At 35.8% G+C, this 18,727-nt stretch overlaps 1 protein-coding gene across 12 annotated transcripts in view; it reads right to left on the bottom strand.

The window, feature by feature from the left end:
• The window catches only part of MITF (melanocyte inducing transcription factor), a 245,906-nt gene that overhangs the window by 77,275 nt on the left and 149,904 nt on the right, over positions 1-18,727 (bottom strand). For 10 of the 12 annotated variants that reach the window (XM_045832173.1, XM_045832162.1, XM_045832163.1 and 7 more), the window contains one exon: positions 14,530-14,779. In XM_045832173.1, coding sequence (XP_045688129.1) covers positions 14,530-14,727 — 198 coding nt within the window. In that variant the 5' untranslated portion in view covers positions 14,728-14,779. The remainder of the gene's footprint in view (positions 1-14,529; positions 14,780-18,727) is intronic. The other 2 variants (XM_045832165.1, XM_045832167.1) reach the window with 1 other exon arrangement.

Here is an 18,727-nt window from a genome sequence, read left to right as displayed (position 1 = left end):
ATGCTGGGAGCAAGTAAAGGACTCCAGCATTAGAAAAAGTTGGTCTTCCCCATGGAGCTTCCAAAAATGAATGTTTTATTCCAATCAGAAGGCAAGCTGGACATAAGCACTGGAGATACTGACTTTGGGCAGAAAACTAATACTGAGAAAGAAAAAAACAAAACAAAACTACTTTCTAATGATGTCAATGCTACAGTGTGAAAGGTAAAGCCACGACCATGGCCACGTCAAGAAAAACCCTTGTTGCCAGAGCCATCAAGGCCTGCTGCTTATGAAATCAGAGTTGTTGGGTCCCTCACACTCTGAATAGGCCATTTTATGTTACCCTTTAATAAATTCAATTTAAAAAATAGGGAGTAGACTCTGAAACAAGAATAAATAATACTTTATAGTTTAAAAAACCTATAAAAAGTAGCTCTTAACCTGCTTTAAAAATCAAATATTTTAAGGACCTATTTGATGAGACCTTCTGCTGTTATTTTTCATCGATTAAAAAAATGTCAAAAATGAGGAAAAGACAGAAATATATGGCATAGGTACATTAATTCGCACTGTGTTCATCACAGCAGTTAAATGTAGACTGCTGTGGGGAACACAGTATATATACGCATATGTGTATATATGAGTTATAGATTGATTTCAAGTATTTGTGGACAAACGGATTCATTGACCTCTCTGAGTTCCTCCAAAAGCACAGGTTTCTGCAGCTTACAGTGGAAACCACTGTGTAATTTTAGAGTTTCTTGTTATTTGCAACTCATCTTCCCAAGATTTGACAGGATTAATCTATTTGTATCAACTTTTCATGTAATGGACCATACTCTATGTAGAAAAGATTCTACAGAGATATTGCATACTTTGCAATTTCCACTGATTGATTTATACACAAAGCAAAACTTTCTTTGCATGTCTTCCTCCTCTCCTCTCTTCTTAAAGAGTGCATCTTTAAGAAGTACTGTACACTGTTGGAGATGTGCCACAACTCTCTACCTGTTTATTGTAGGTCTAAGAAGCCCTAAAGTGAAGAAACCTGGTTTACTTTATTTGCACTAACATTTCTCAATTTTCCTCATGTTACTTACAAATTAACTTTCAGGTTTCTACAACAATGGTTCTCAAACGTGACCATGCATTAGAACCAATCAGAAGGCTAGCTAACACACACATTAATAGGCTCCACCTATAGAGTTTTTGGCTCAAGAGACTTGGGAGGAAAGCAAAAAGTTTGCATTTTTTTATTGTTTATGCTATTACAGTTGTCCCAGTTTTTCCCCCCTTCAGCCTCCCCAGCCCACCCCTACTTCCATAGTCATCCCCGCATTGCTATCCATGACCATGGGTCCTTCTTACACATTCTTTGACTAATCCCTTCACCTTCTTTCAGTCTTCAGCTGTCAGCCTATTCCATGTTTCTATGCCTCTGGTTCTAAGCAGCTCCCTGGTGATACAGGGGTTGAAGTTGCAGAGCACACTTTGAGACTAAGCTACAAACATAATACTTCCCAAGAAACCCCATTTAGGGTTAAGTTCTATTTGCCTTAGGTTCATGTCAAACTGAATGAAGATTTTACATAAAGATTAACTAACCTTTCAGAATATTCTGGTCTTTCTCTTGTTCTCTATTTGTGGTCCTATGTGTCAGTAAAAATGGGCACAATGACCCATACTCTTGACATTGTATTATAAATTCTATCAAGATTATGCCAATTAATGAGCTGAAAAATTCTTGTGGTATATGATTTTAATTTAAATCTGGAAAGCTACTAGGAAAATTTACATCAATTTTACACAGGTCTTTGTGTTTGTTAACTTATATTTTAAGGCAATAAGATAATAAACACTGAAAAAAATATGTAATTCCAAACCTAAAAGACCATAAAATATTATGACATAGTGATTTTTCCTTCAGGAAGTCATGGAGTGATTAATATTTTTGCTCTCTTACTTCTCTTGCTTATTGTAACTAAACAGTTTACTAATTCCAATAAAATAAACTCATTGCTTGTATTATGAAACAACAAGGTATCTAAAAAATTTAAATTATAATTTAAATACATTATTTCTGGTTTAATAAAATGGTCAAAACTAGTATCAAATCAGAAATGTTGGATGCCTGGTGAATAAGAAAAAGAGGAAAGCCTACTTTCCTGAATTACCAGCTGTGCTGCAAAGTCCTAAAAATATACTGCAGTTAAATGAGAAAAGAAATTGCTTTAGTGACATTAGCATGGATAAAAAACATCTAAAAGTCTGCCAAAAAACTAACATTGCTGCTATTGAATGTATAGTGAAAGAACAACCTAGGATTATCTAGTCTCCTTTTTATTCAATATTCTTTTAGTCAATAACAATGATGAAATGCTTATGTATTCCCAAGGTCTTAGAGATATTTAACACCTTGAACTATGTGACATAAGTGCAATATGTGAGGTTTGAAGGAAACTGGAGTGAGTCGTGTGACTAACGAGTCAAGAGCTGTCCCCACACTCAGGCCTCTGTGGAAAGCTGCTAGTAGAGATGGGCCCAGATGCCACATTACCAAGGGTGCCTCTTCACTGTGTTCTCCTGACCAAAAATATCCACTGTCCATCAGTATATCAGCTAACCTAAGTGCCAGAGGGTTGTGAGAAAGAAAGAACTAAATATTTTGTTATGTTTTCTTATTTGTTTGTTTCCTTCAGTGGGGAGGAAGGCAGCAGGCCAACGACATTAAGTGGGTATAACGGCAGTACATAAAGATAGGAAGTAGGTGGCAGTAATTGTTGTAACCAGGTGATTAATAATTAGAAATTACATCATTCTTTATCAACAATAATGAAACAGAATCATTGATTGAGCACTTTTCATCTACCTAGCATTGTGCTAAGTGCTTTCAATCTGTGCTAACGCAAAGGCCAAAGGGTCATATGTGGCTACTGGCACTGAAAATGGGGCTAATGTGACTGAGTAAATAACGTTTTATTTTTATTTCCCATAAACCCAAATTAAAGACATACTCAATTACTGGAAATCTTTTAAATATGTTTGAAACAGCTTGGGTATATGAATGTATTTTATCAACTGTAAATCTCAAAAAAATCTAAACACAGATGGAGTAATTCTCATGAAAATTTAGCATGCAAGTTAGATGTGCTTGTAGGTATAAAAATATACACTAGATTTTGAACACTATGAAGAATTACTGTAAAGAATTTAAGTCTTTTAATATTGAGAATTTAAGAATTTTAATATTGATTAGATTTTGAAATGGTAATATTTTGGATACATTAAGTGATAAAATATATTCTTTTTTAAAAAATACCTTTTTATTCATAGAATAAAACAGGGAAGGAGAAAGAGAGGAAGACAAACATCGATGTGTAAGAGAAACATTGATCAATTGCCTCTCACACACACCCTGAGCAGGACCTGCTGGCAACCCAGTCATGTGCCCTGACTGAGAATCAAGCCAGTACCCTTCTGCTTTGCAGGATGATGCCCAACCAATTGAGCTATACCAGTCAGGGCAATAAAATATATTGTTGTATTGATTCCACCTGTTTATTTTTACTGTTTTTAATGTGGCTACTAGGAAATTTAAAAATTTTTATGTGACTTACATTCTTTTTCTACTGGGTGGTGCTGTGTTGGGTGAATTATCTCATTTAACCTTCACAAAGACTCTCTAGCACACTCTTACCTTCATTCTACAGATGAGGACACTGAGGCCCAGAGAGAACCGGAAACATGCCCAAGGTCACCCACTTCAGTATTGGAGGCAGGCTAATCCTAGATTTTCAGCATTGTACAATGCTGATGTGCTTCATTGTACATTGAGATACAATGTACAATGAAGCACATCAGTTGCCATTAATGGGAATTTGGCATCTAAATAATAATTTACTGCAGTCTTTGGATACCAAGTTATGAGGCTGAAGTCATATGGTCTATTACTTCTCATAAAGTCAATCTTTTAAGATTAACCTGGCTGTCATAAATATCACCAGTTAACAATGCAGGATGACCAAAGGCCATTACTATAGCTTGTCTTACCAGATGAAGGATTCAAATTAAATTCCATCAAACCACACTGAGCCAATACATTCTGACAAGCACCTCACATCCAAAATCTTCAAGACCCTGGAGTTTTTTTTCTAATTTGTTCCCCATTTCTCTTCACCAAGAGATAAAAGAAAGCTCAGTGATATGCTGAATGGGGTAAAAGAAAACACAACAGAGTTAACAGGGGACTATAGACGGCACTTCAAGATTTGTAAAAACACAAATACAAGAGGGCACATGTCCATCCCTGCACAATATTGCTTTGTTTAAGGGCCAAGTCTGTCTTGAAGCATGTTGGTAATAAATCAGCAGGCATTATTTTAAATCAACCAGTTTTATGAAATAAGCCTAGAGTTGAAAGAAGCAGGACTAATTACCAACATTCCTTGATGAATTACTTAGCAGTGTGTGCTAAGTCAATGTGCCACTACATCTTGATCCCCAATTTTATCCTGTACTTGTTTCCCAGGAGGTAAAAAGAACATGTGGCTAATTAAGACACCAATCTCAACAGCCAGAAGTACTCAAGGTAAGATTTCTTTTGAAAAAAAAAAAAAAGAAAGAAAGAAAAGGTTATTTGCCTGATACTCATTAATCTAATTTTTACTACTTCACTAGAAAAACATAGCTAATCTTGTCACCTTTAGGCATTCTGTACTACCATGCAGTGTTCAGAAAAAAATGTTACATATTTGTAATTTAGCCAATAAGAATTTCTTAAGCCTTTCCTAACCAGCAGGAATGTGTCTGGTTTGTTGCTTCTAATTAAGTCTCAACAAAATTTCTAGCTCCTAAATTTCAATTATACAAAACTCAAGGCCAACAGGGGAGATTATGACAAAACTATGCCTGTTGGTAAGGTAGTAGAAATCTGAATTTTTCTTTTCATGTTGGACCTCTTAACTACTTCTAAAAATTATTCACAACCTAGTAATTCAAATCCTTTTATTCATTTTTAATGTTCAGGACCCTTAGACCTTGTTATCTTTCCTGTAGAAAAGACTATCAGAGTTATATAATGTGTATAAATAAGTCTAGTAAACTCACTTAGAAATGTGCTGCTCAAAAAGTTATGAGTGAAGAGAACTTTGCTAAGACTCCTAAGTAAAATGCATGAAAGACACTCCTTTTAATTATATTAAGAATGAATGCATATGCTCCCCTAGTAAAAGCAGTAATAACAAAGATTTTAACCACCATTGCCTCCAATCCCAAATCTCATTCCAGGGGTAACCGGTAGAATTAGTCTGGTATAGAGCCATGTATACCCTTTTCTAGGGCATTCTCTTTTTTTAAAAAGTGATTAAAACACTTATTTTCCTAGGACCACTCTCTACTTTAACAGTCTCCTGCTTCAGCTGCCTCATATGCCCTAGTTTTAAGTCATCTCATTTTCACAAAGTTATAAATCAAAACACAAAAAACATCTAACTTTATAAACAAGGTCTGAAAAACTATAGTATTGTCAGGAGATAAATTTTCCTTAAAGTTCAGGCTCAAAGAAGTCATTAAAAAGAGACATATTTAGGGTAAGAGCCAAGATTCTAGTATTGATTGCACCTATAACCTTGTGCAAAGCCACTGTACATATTTTAAACACAGATCCCAACCACTTATTTTAATAGGGCAATGTTAAAATTTAATAGGGCTTGCACATGTCCACAATTTCTATTGTTTAAGAGCATACCAATAGAACAGCAATTATGTGCCACAACAATTTTGAAACAAGCAATACCTGACTATTTGGTCAGGGGTACTGACCTCTTTTCCTGTAAACTGTCAAATAAAAAAATAACAATAACCAACAGAACAATAGGTGTCCAGTGTGAATGAATCAAAATCATACCTATTTTTTGTCAGACTGGCAAAAATATATACTTTTTTGGTGTGCTGCAAAATTTAGTAATTAGTTTTTGTGTGCCATGAGATGAAAAAGGTTGAAAATCTCTGTTCTGGAAGTTAGTCAGTCAGTGGTCTTTTGAATCTAAGTCCTTCCTTTAATTGCTGGGATTAACTAGGTAACATTCGTATAAAAAGACCTGCTGACCTTTTCATACAGTAATTTAAGATTTATTACTGATGACATTATTCACTTAAAAGCAAATGGAAAAACAACCAGAATGGACGTTCCAGTTTCAAGTGTTAAAATGCAGCCAAAGCTCTAATACTACAAGGGGGAAGGGGAAGAAAAACTACAAATGCAACCACAATTTCAGCAGAAAATTCATATTAAAAGATGTGTGACTCTATCAAATTGAGTATTTCAAGAATCATTTAAAATACAATAAATGTATTATTAAAAAATATAAAGTGTAAAAGCATGATGAATTGTGATAGCCGGGGCAAACAGGATCTTTAAAACATAACTGATCTTGAGTTATGATCTTTGGATGTTGTTTCAGAAACTTTCACCGTAGTGCTTCTGACCGATGATGATGACTGTAGCTAAACTATGAATTACCATTGTGGCCAATGTTAAGGACACATCCATGTCTCCCATCAGGCATATTGTGGAGACTCATGGAGACATTATTCTATATGGATGGCCCTTGCTAATTCGAAATGCTTAAAATCATGCACACCCTTGGTTATGTCTGTGAGGTGCCTCTGTAGTTTCTCTTTGTCTTCCCACTCTGTTCTAACATAGTGTTAGTGTTGATTCTTTAGAAATATTTAGAGTACAATCTTGAACTCTGTAGAAAACATAGAGACAGCAGGGTATCTGGTTATAAGTCACTAATGGAGCTGTGTGGCCAGGAGCTGGGGACAATCTCTCTATGCCTCAGTTTCCCTATATGGAAGATAGGACTTTTCCTACATATTCCATAGAATTATTAAGAGGGATAAATGAGCCTTGGCTGGTGTAGCTCAGTGGATTGAGCGTGGGCTTCAAACCAGGCATCGCAGGTTCGATTTCCAGTCAGGGCACATACCTGGGTTGCAAGCCACGGCCCCCAACAACCGCACATTGATGTTTCTCTCTCTCTCTCTCTCTCTCTCTCTCTCTCTCTCTCTCTCTCTCTCTCTCTCTCTCTCTCTCTCTCTCTCTCCCCCCCTTCCTTCTCTAAAAATAAATAAATAAAATCTTTAAAAAAATTCCTAATGTCTTTAAAAAAAAAAGAGTGCAGGTTAACTCTTAAAAAAAAAAGAGGGGATAAATGAGATATGGGATATGACATGTTTAGTCCTGGCAGTCATGTCCTCAACATTGCTCTTTAGCTAGTACCACATTTGTGCCAGTAATTCCTAGTAAAGTTTTTTAAGATATGGCCTAATGCTCTATAATAAACATTTGCAACATGACCCAGGCTACCATGTCAGCTAAAAGACTGAACACTGCTACCTCTCCCTTCTGAAGTTTCTCAGGCCATTCACTCTAGGAGAGGTATTACCACCAACAGTTAAGAAATCTGGACAATGGAGTTCAATCAAGTGGGTTCAAATCCTGATGTACCATGTGCTTTGGTGACTGTGGGTGAGTTCCTTAACCCCCTTGTCTCAGTTCCCACATCTGAGACACTGGGATGCTGGACCAGCTAACCATGCCTACTATTCAAACAGTTCTCCTAGGGAGACACAGACCAGACCACCTGGATTGTAGAAGTCACAATTTTAAGAGCCTTGATAGTGTTCTCTAAACACAACACAATGAGGAATTGAGAAAGATGTTGAGTACTCTACAAGAATGTTTCTCAACCATTTTTTTCATCATCACTCCCAAAAGAACCCTTTTTAAAACTATTTTTCCCTGAACAGCTCTCCTCATCCCTATCCCCAAGAAATTTTAACAGATACACCCCCCCACACACATACAGGTAGCAAACACAAGGCCCACGGGTCAAATCCAGCCCCCCACCTTGTTTTATCCGGCCCAGCACCTTGTTTCTACCCAGCGGCAGCGCCAAACTCATTACTGCTAGTTAAGGAGCAGTTACATTTATACAGTCCTAAAATTACATTTGGCCCTTTGAAGGCAACCATGAGGCTGATGTGGTCCCCAGTGAAAATGAGTCTGACACCCCTGATATATACCATATATCTGTTTACGTACTTACTATGGCTCCTTAGAGGACCACAAACCATTGTAATATCTAAGACCTAATATCTAATATCTAATATCTTTTTGCCTTCCAAGAACCAATTGTTGCCCCTCTGGGAGCAATATAACCACTGCTGCGAATGTAGGCTCCACAGGCCTCATCACGTGAAAAAGAAGCTACCATTCAAAGTCAAATTAAAAAAAAAAGGACCACTCTACTTTTCGATCCTCATTCCTAAGCCCTAGACCTTAATATTCTCCTTAAGATGCTACCAACATGCAGTAGTATGGAATTATGAGAGCTATGCAATTGAAAGGACAGTATACCTGTCAGTATGGCTTCTTTTAACAGCAAAAAATGAGCTGAGCAGCTGCCTTCTCATGTAAATCCATAAGATGACTTCAGTAATTGCCAAGTAGCACAATGACAAGATATGAGGGCCCCCTCTCAAACCCACATGGTACAAGTGTCCATGAGCACAGCTGTCCCTGACCACCACATGAGGAAATCAAAGCACCCTGATTCTCCTATGCCCCTTGGACACATAAAAATGTCCACATGGTCATAGAGGGAGAAATCATTTCCATTTAGTGCCAATATTACCATGTGAATGTATGATCAGAGCAGATGTTTCAGTGTTTTCAGAAAAGTGGAATTAATTCATAGGCTTAGCTGTGTCAAGGTTGAATAATTTGTTTTAGATAGTTGCTCTCCATGGGTCTGCTCTTTCAAGTAAACCAAATCTAAAAATCTAAGTGAAGATGACTTTCTTCAGCCCACATCTTCTTATGAGTTACTAGTCACTAAAGGCAGTACAGATAGAAAATGACATCTCAAAATTAATACACAGGCACTTACAAAGGTTTTTGCATGACTTAAGCCTATGTTGTATAGGACAACTCTAAGGAGCACCCAGTTGTGCCAGCCCTGAAATAACTAAGTCCTTATCCACAGGGATCACATACAGCATGGGAGTAAACAGGCCACCAGCCAGTGCCCATGTCAACAGGGGCATACCTATAACATAGGAACAGTTTAACTGCTTTCAAACCAGCCAGAAGTCCCCATTCTGCCTAAGGAAGAATGAAGTTTGAAGCCACATTCTAAAAACCAGGGACAACCCAGAGAGAAAAGAAACTATTTCTTTTGTTGTATTTGCAAATGTGAACAAAGAGAAAGATGGTTTATGACTACCTGACCAAAACATTCTACTATGTTTCTTCAGACCTCACAGCCACACACAGCAATTGCAGGGTTGGAAATCACTAAGGTTTGGAAGGCTATACTCTAACTGTGAACAGCAACCCCTTCCGGATCCCCACAAGGGAGGAGCTGGAAGCATGGAAGGGAGTGTTTCCTGTGAAAATCTGTTCCAAGTTAGCAAGTATTCTCTGTAATTTTTAAAATCAATAAATAATGAGAAATAATTACCTTATGTGTGACACTGAACACCTCAAAGTGATACTACTAGAAGACTCAAAACCCTGTAGGGAAATGAGGTCTCACTTTGAGAACCTGGAAACTTGTCCCCTTGCAGACGGATGTGGCCTTACACACACAGAATTTGATCTAAAACCAAAAGGACACCAAAATTCATAAATAGTCCTGAAATCAAGGCTCACAGAATGCTTCTGTGATTCACACTGGTGACAAAAATACATGACGGCCCACAGATGAAGTAAATAAATATATGATAGCCCATGGACCAGACAGATATCCTTTCTTATGAGGACAGTGCCTCTAGCAAAAGATTCCTCTAACCAAGAAGTCTGAGGCAAGCTGATCTGAGACATGCACATCTGTGCCTGCTTCTTGTAGCCACCATGATGCTAATAGTTCTGTATTCCCAGCTAAATAAACCAGAACAATATCTAAATGCATAGTGAGCTGTGGGAGTATCCCTCCTGCTAATCTGTGACCGATCACCCCTCTATAACTCTACATACCCTTTTATGAGAGTCTTTATTATACCTAAAAAATCAGCAACACCTTGAAAATTCTACACCAGGTAGATTTCATAAGTTACATAGGCCAACAATTCAGTCATCTGCCCTTGTCCTCATTAGCAAAAGCTCAAGGACATTGGATACAGAATGGGGGACAAAGAAGAAGGATTTGAATCCTGACTCTATAGAATAATTATCCAAATGGGATGTCACAGTATGAGATGACTACTAAATAAATGCCAAAGTACTCTGGGTTCACAATGTAGTGGGCCCTGGCAAAATGTGTTTTTGTATTTGACAAACAGCAAGCACCACTTCTAATTCTGCAGCACCCTGTCTAATTCCTTGGATTGTCTGAGATGATGTGGAAAAAAATTAAAATATAAATTTGTTCAAACTACTTAAAATATTCTATAGTTACTATAGTTACACAACACATTTTTTTAGTTAAATGTTCACATAACCTTTCTCCTAAGCAGCACAGGAAATTTCAATGTACAATTTATTCCAGAGAAAACACCCTGTCTTTAAATTTTTTAATTCCAAGGTGAAGAAAAGAAAAGAAAGAGATAGAAGTCTTTGGCAAGTCTCTACAAATTTCTAAACAGAGAAATATTTTCAAACTATAAACTAATAATGTTCTAAAGCTATAAACTGTCAGAGTTCATGCTGCAGGAAAAAGTGGGAGAGAAATTTTGACAAACTTGCCAGTCCAAGATCAGAGCAAACAGGTGCTCCAATAATCGGCGTTAGACTGATGGGACAGTAAAAACACATGTTTAATGCATGTGTAAACAATAACACAGTCCTGGAGGGTGTGGCTCAGTGGATTGAGCACTGGCCTGTGAACCAGAGGAGGTGGCCAGTTCAATTCCCAGTCAGGTCACATGCCTGGGTTGCAGGCCAAGTCCCCAGTAGGAGGCACACAAGAGATAACCACACTTTGATCTTCATCTCCCTCACTCTCCCCCTCCCTTCCCCTCTCTGAAAATAAATAAATAAAATCTTAAAAAAAAACCCAATAACACAGTGGCTGGCATGCAACACTTCTTTAGCTATGAGACCTGACATGTGTCCAAAAAGTCTATCCCTGGGTCCCCTGCTTTTGCTTGAAAGAAGCTAGATCAAATTTCAAACCTCAGGTTTATATGACTCCTATGTCAACAAAACCCACATGTAGAAGAAACTGCTTCCATTAATGGTTCTTTTTTTTAAGACTTTCATATCTTTTATGTGAAATATGTAAGATTTATAAAGGCATATGTCTCTATAAACTAAGAATCAGAAAATCAGGCATAAAACACCTAACTCCATTTGAAGGTATAGATGGTGCCCATATTGGATTGTGATAGGAATGGGCAATGCAGATATGTTTATGAAATTAAAATTACCATTAATGGTTCTCAGCGGCTCTTTTTAATAATTCATAATTTCAAATACAAGGTGTGTTCACTACTGCAAAAAACATATGCACTATATTGGTTAATTTACAATAAAAAGCATCTTTAATTACAATACCCACTTGAGTAGGACTGTTCTTAAACCCAGAAGGTATCGCTGGTACTTAAATGTATAGCAATGAGTGTAATCATTCCATGTCACCCAACATCATAATCAATAACATGACTAAAACCATCAATTAATTAAGTTAATATAGAAACCAGAGGCTGATCTTGCAAACCTTCATGAATTTACAGACTAAAATGATGACCATGGGAGGGTAAGTAATGTAAATTTCCAATCTCTAATACAAATTCCAAAGACTAGACCTACTTTACCAGATACTGTGAACAATTTTTAAATACGCTCTACAAAGCTTCATATTTTAAAAGCATAACTCTGCAAAAAAAGGGATTAACCAGAAAATACTAATTTAGTTTCTCAAATCAGTCATTCAACCCACTGATAGTATAATGTTGGTAACTTGAGCTAACGTGTGTGATTTTCTGTCAAGTTCCTGCAAACCAGTGGAAGGTGGAGAGATTTGGCCAGGGTTCTCTAGCACATGCTACACTTCCACCCCCACAGAGAAGCAGGTGTGTTCCATTTCAGCAAATTTAAACTTTTAAAAAATAAATGAAGAGTTTATTCAGGCTACACTATAAGAAAATATTTATTCAATATAATCTGTAACATGATGCACTCAATTAGTATACTTGGTGTTACTCATTCCCTGGATATGCAAAATCATCAAAAATGGTCCAAGATTAAGCACTTTGACTACTTTTGCCATTAATCAGTTACTTTATAAAATTATGCTTACGATTTAAAAGGGGAAAGAAAAAGACCATATTATCTCACTTTTTTACAACAAATACTTCATAATATTTTTATACATAAAACTTCCAAAAATATGTAAACCATTTTTATAAAGACCAAGTCTTTAAGTATCAGGAACAATGACTTATATGACAATCTCCTTAAAAATGTTATTTGAATTTCTTAGAATGTCATATAAAATCATTATCTTTTTATTTGGTCTTTCACTTAAGGTTGCTAAAATCTGTTAAACTAGCTATCATGCACTTCTCATTGCAATGCCAACAATTCTTACTCTTCACTTATATGACACACTTCACTACTTTATATACTAAAGTATAAAACTACACACCTTAAGAGATCAACTATATTTAAGATGAAATACAAATTTATCAATTGATCATTTTTAGTTGGATTAAGTCTCCCAGTTCTAATAATTTACTTATACTTTAACTTTGGACATTTTTCTGGCACACCTAAGGTGAGGACTGTAATCAAGCCAATGTTATCAGTAAATGCAACATATGAGGAAAACCACTTAGTACAGATTTTAATTTTAATCATTTTCAAAATAACATTTTAAGTCATAAGACATTTAGGAATGATGTCCATTTTTAAGGTGATATGGAAATGGTTTGATAAGTTTTCATGTGAGTAATTTTCCCACCATGGGACATAATATTATTGATAGGAATATTGATCTAATTAATATACTTTAATATAATATCAAATATTACCTTTGAATTGGATATAAATTACTACTAGACAAACCCATATTATCTCTTCTAAAAGCTGTCCTTCAGATCTAAAAAGCTGACTATTACAGTGAATAAAATAGACATATTTCTCCACATTTTATTACTAATTCATACAACTTTAAATATTCCAAAGTATAGACAAAACAATGATTTCTGTGAACAGCAGACAACTTGTCTTAAATAAATCTTAGATCTATAAAAGCTTAGTGATTGTCAGTCTTCACCAAGCAAAAGAGAAACATTTAATATATAATCTACTTCCAAGACAAAACCTTGCCTTTACTTGGGGAAGGGGGGGCGGGGGAGATCAAATATCTATTAACTGAAGCAATATCTAGAACTTTAATCACATAAGAGTAAAATTTCTATGCTAAACTGTTCGGGTCTTTTTTGCCCTAACAGAATTTTAATTGTTTTTTTACATGAAAGAGTTTAATTATTTCATTACTTCATTTTTAAAAAGTCTTCGCAAATAAAAATAAATTTTTAATTTCACTTTAACTTTGTTTTATAAAATCTCTTTCCTATTTCCTGGTAAGAATTACATATTGCTTCCCAATTATAACCCATCATTCCCCTCCATTTGCTTTAATAATAAACTTGAAATAGTTGGAGATGTTTTGTTTTGTTTTTTGACCACACAAATGAATGCAGAGACCAAGAATGAATCACTGGTGTGTAAAGTTCAAATTGTTTAATGAACAGTTAACACTCAGGATCCTTCAGAATGAATCAATTAGGTAAATAGGTTAAAATTTGTTTTTTAAGTAAGGGAATTCCTCTTACTTTCTTTGCATCAGTCATATTTAAGAGTCACAGTGTTTACCTTTAAACTAGGAGTATCTCTCAATGTGCTGTGGACACATGTGAGATGGGATTCTATTCTTAAACTTATTACAATTTCCCTGTAATTAGGAAGCTATATGTCCAGATAGAAAGATGCTAACAAGCTCCTGCAGTTTCCACCCCTCCAAGAAATGAAAGACCCAAAACAGATAACTCACTGCAGTGAAAGCATTATGTGCTCTGCTTATTCAAGCACAGGAAGCTCTTCTATGGTTTGTATCTGAAGAGACTTTCTAAAAGAGTCAGATTCTATAGCCAAAATTATTTACTAAATAAAGAAGAAAATTAAAGAATGACCATGGAACACATTAGGGGGAAATGTATATAAGTTATTAGAAGAGGCTCATTTTAGATAACTTGTGCATTTTTAAACTCTCCCAAAGAAAGATGGAAAGATACTGCCATTGTGATTTTTCATGGAACACCACTCTTACCCCATTAAGTGAAAGTTACCACTAACCTTACAGGAATTTGCAAATGTAAAGCCATGGAACAATTAACGGGGTTGGCAATGACAAATATAATTCAGACAGGTCAATATGACCAAATACACATTCAGATAAATAAAACTCCTAGAAAATGTAAAACATTGGTTTGGCAGAGGGCTTGGTCAAACCAACAAGAGTGAGGCTCACATACCTTAAGGACTTCCATCGGCACCTGGGTGGCAGAGGGGAGGGTGGTGGGCACGCAGACGTTTATGGCTGGTGTCTGACTCACGGGCACTCTCTGTTGCATGAATTGGGCTGCCTGCAGCTTCTGCTGCTGCTCCCTGCGCTCCTGCTCCTGCATCTGCTCACGCATGAGTTGCTGGCGTAGCAAGATTCGTGATGTCATACTTGAGGAGCTTATCGGAGGCTTAGAGGCCCCAGGATGCTCCTCGGAACTGCTGTGAAAAACCAAGAAAACACACATTTAGTTTCCCAATGAGATCCTTCATTTGCATTTTGGGGTACCCTAAATTGCACCAAACTATAAAATGAGCCTGTGCAAATATAATCAAATTGTAGAGTAGTACTCCACATAATTGAAAATCAAGAGGTGACAGGACTGAAGACAGTAATAGGTAAGTCAGCTTGACTACATCTAGGCATTTTTATCATGTAGCTTACATTGATTTTTGTTTTTGTATTGTTTTGTTTACATTTTATACTGCATGTTACTCATCAGTACCAAATATAGCACTGCCATACAAAGGGCCAAGAAGCAATGAATTTCAATGAAACCCGGATTTCCACACTTAAAAATTAATTGCTTTTTCGTAACTGAATCTAACAAAATCACTACTCTTACATGTTATCCCAATTCCTTGAGGATGTCTAAAATGTTTACTAACATGGAGTACTTTAAAGAAAAGGTGAATTTTGTCAATGGGGCAATTTTTCTAAAATATGGGGAATAAAAATCATTAATAAAAGAAGCATTTGGACAAGAATGTTAACACATAGTCTTTGGGAAAGGGTGCAGAAGATGAGCTGGTTTGACACCCTGTTTCTTCTCTGCCTGGTTTTGTTTGTATTGTTTTTTTCTTCTGATTCACATTGGCATGCCCTTTCCTACATGCACTCTGTGATTTCCCCACAAAGCCTACTTCTCATGGTTGGGTACTTACTCTTCCCACAATTATTTAAAATGCTTAGATACTAGTCATAAGTTAAGGAAAAAAGACGTCCTAATTTTCTCAGTATGGTTCTGACTGCTTATCTTGCCAGCTCCAGGATATCAAGTTTTTAAATCCCTCTTTGCCTTAGTCACCACACCCAGAAAAGAGGGATAACAATAGTTTTTTGCCCAATTACCCATTTAACAAAGTGAGAGTTGTTTCTCAAGCTTCCAAGTTGCATCATTATACTTTAAAGCCCTAGCTCATAGGGATTTTGTGAGGATTTGATAAAATAATTAAATAATTCACATAAATCCCCAGTTAGAATGAGAACCATGTAGTATTGCCTCAATAAATAGTCACTGTTACTATTACTATCATCTAGAAAATTTAATTGTTTTTAATTCCTAGCAATGTAGTTTTCTGAAAAAAATATATTTAGGACAAACAATATAAAATTTTACCACTTGGGAATGGAGAAAAAAATATTTGAGAAAATATTCACTCCTATGTAAGTTACTGTTCAAGGGAAGCACCTTTAGCTTCCTTTCTTAAGTATAAACCCCAGTATTGTCTTTATCTTCTAACAGGAGAAAAAAAAAAAGCCTGTCGATCACTAACTATCCTCATAATTCCTTCAAGCTCTGCAGGTAACAAAACATACTAAACGATGACAAACGTTTGTGCTTCACTGGCCCACCGTTCCAAGAAAACTACATAATAAAAATCATCCTAGCAGTTTACTTGTTACTCACCATAGGAAACAGTTTTGATAAATTGTGATAGGTCCATATAATGTAATACTATGCAGCGATTTAAAATGATATAGAAATATATTTATTGTTTTGAATAAAAATTATACAATATACTTATTTTATTCATTCTTTAAGGCATACTTATTCATTTTTTTGAAAGGACGTAAAATTTTATTTTTCGATTATAGTTTACATTCAACATTATTTTGTATTAGTTTCAGGTGTACAGAACAGTAACTAGACAATCATATACTTTACCATTTGTGACAGCATAGATCAGGGATGTGAAACTTATTTTCACCAGGGGCCACATCAGCCTCACAGTTGCCTTCAAGGGGTTGAATGTAATTTCATCTCCTTAACAGTTATGGAGTAGTTACATTTATACAGTCCTAAAATTATTTTGGCTCTTTGAAGGCAACTGTGAGGCTGATGTGGCCCCTGGCAGAAATGAGTTTGACACCCCTGGCATAGATGGATCTAGAGGACATCATGCTAAGTAAAATACACACAGAGAAAGACAAATACTATATGAATTCCCTTATATGTGGAATCTAAAGAACGTAATAAGTGAACAAACAAAACAGAAACAGACTTATAGAGAGAACACACATGGTTGACAGAAGGGAGTGTTTGGGGGGCTGGGTGGAAAAGGCGAAGTGATTAAGAAGTACAAATTGGTAGTTACAAAATATTCACAAGGATGTAAAGTTCAGCACATAAAATGTAGTCAATAATATTGTAATAATTTTGTAACTGTAGTGCCAGGGAGTATTGGCACTCCAGAGGTCTGCCTGGAAAAAGTCCAGCCATTGTTAAAGTAACAAAAATGGTTTGTGCAGCACTGATGTAACCTGGCAGCCAAGGAGAGTGAACTGGAATGTGCATGTATGAACAATGACAACTTCACTGTACTAGTCATTGGGGGTGTTAGATGATGTTGAGTGAGCATGTGTACTGAGTGGTTGTCACATTCAAAATGACTGAGCAAGTAGAGCAAAGAATCTGAATCAAATTTTGCATTAAGCTTGAATATTCCTCTGTGGAAACTATCCAGATGATTCAGAAGTCTGCAGCTATGGGCAACTGATGACTGGCAGCTTCATCACAACAACATGCCTGCCCATTCATCATTTCTCGTGCAGAGTTTTTTGGTGAAACATCAAATCACCCAGGCAACTCAGCCCCGATACAGTTCAGATTTGGCACCCTGCAACTTCTGGCTTTTCCCTAAACTCACCTTTGAAAGGGAAGAGATTTCATACCGTCGATAAGATTCAGGAAAATATGATGGGGCAGCTGACTGTGTTTGGGAGAAATGTATGAGGTCCCAAGGTGCCTACTTCGAATGGGGCTGACGCATCATTGTCCTATGTACAATGTTTCTTATATCTTGTATCTTCTTCAATAAATGTCTCTATTTTTCATATTACATGGCTGGATACCTTCTGGACAAACCTCATATAATAAATTTAGAAAAGCCAGGTGCAAAATAGTATTCAAGACATGATCCAATTTTTTAAAATGTTCACTAATGAAAAGGTTTAATGATAATATCACTCTGAATCATTGCTGGTATACTTATATTATTACAGTCCTTTAAGAAAACAACAGTATTATCATAGGCTGTGAAATTGTTCATACAATTTAACTCAAAATTTCATTAGTGGATAACTTTCTTAAGAAAATAATTAAAAATGTAGAAAATCTGAGATTACAAACTATTTTCAAATTGTATAATATTTTCAACCACCTAAATCTGTCCCTTAATATGAGAACAGTTAAGAAAATTATGAGGGAAAATGTTAGCCAAAGGGTACAAACTGTTACAAAATGAGTAAGTTTTGGGGATCTAAGGTACAGTATGGAGGTTATAGGTAAGAATATTGTACCCTGTACTTGAAATTTGCTAAGAGAATTCTTAAATTCTTCTCTCTCTACAAAAAAATGGGTTATTTAGCTTGATTATAATCATTTTACAATACATGCATATATCAAATCATTATGTCATATACCTCAAATATATACAATTTGTGTCAATTATACCTCAACAAGACTGGGGAAAAATAAAACCATTTAAGAGATTCCTTAAGAGTTTTAGGAAAAGTAAATCATAATACATGAATGATACATGAATTTAACAATATGGTATTTTTTAAATGTACGAATGTAAAGCAAAGAGGAAAATGAATGTCATAGGAGTAAATTAAAAGGTAGGATTCAAAAATGTACTCACATTCTAATTTAAAATAAGTAAAGTATATGTATGCTAACAAATACACACACGACTAGAACCAAATGTTAAAAGATGATAGTTGTCAGAGTGGAAGTGGAATTATAGGTAAATTTCTTTTTTAGTCTTTTCCCGTAAGTTAAATAAAACCATAATTATTTCTCTCAATTGCAAAATATATGCCACTAATTTAAGAACAAGAAGAAATCAGGAGTGATCCAAGTCACCATTTACCTAGAAAAAGGA

The sequence above is a fragment of the Phyllostomus hastatus genome, unplaced genomic scaffold, assembly GCF_019186645.2.
Source record: "Phyllostomus hastatus isolate PE091 unplaced genomic scaffold, TTU_PhHast_1.1 phas_contig_16, whole genome shotgun sequence".
In the NCBI taxonomy this organism is placed as follows: domain Eukaryota; kingdom Metazoa; phylum Chordata; class Mammalia; order Chiroptera; family Phyllostomidae; genus Phyllostomus; species Phyllostomus hastatus.
This window is presented reverse-complemented; position numbering and strand designations above follow the sequence as displayed.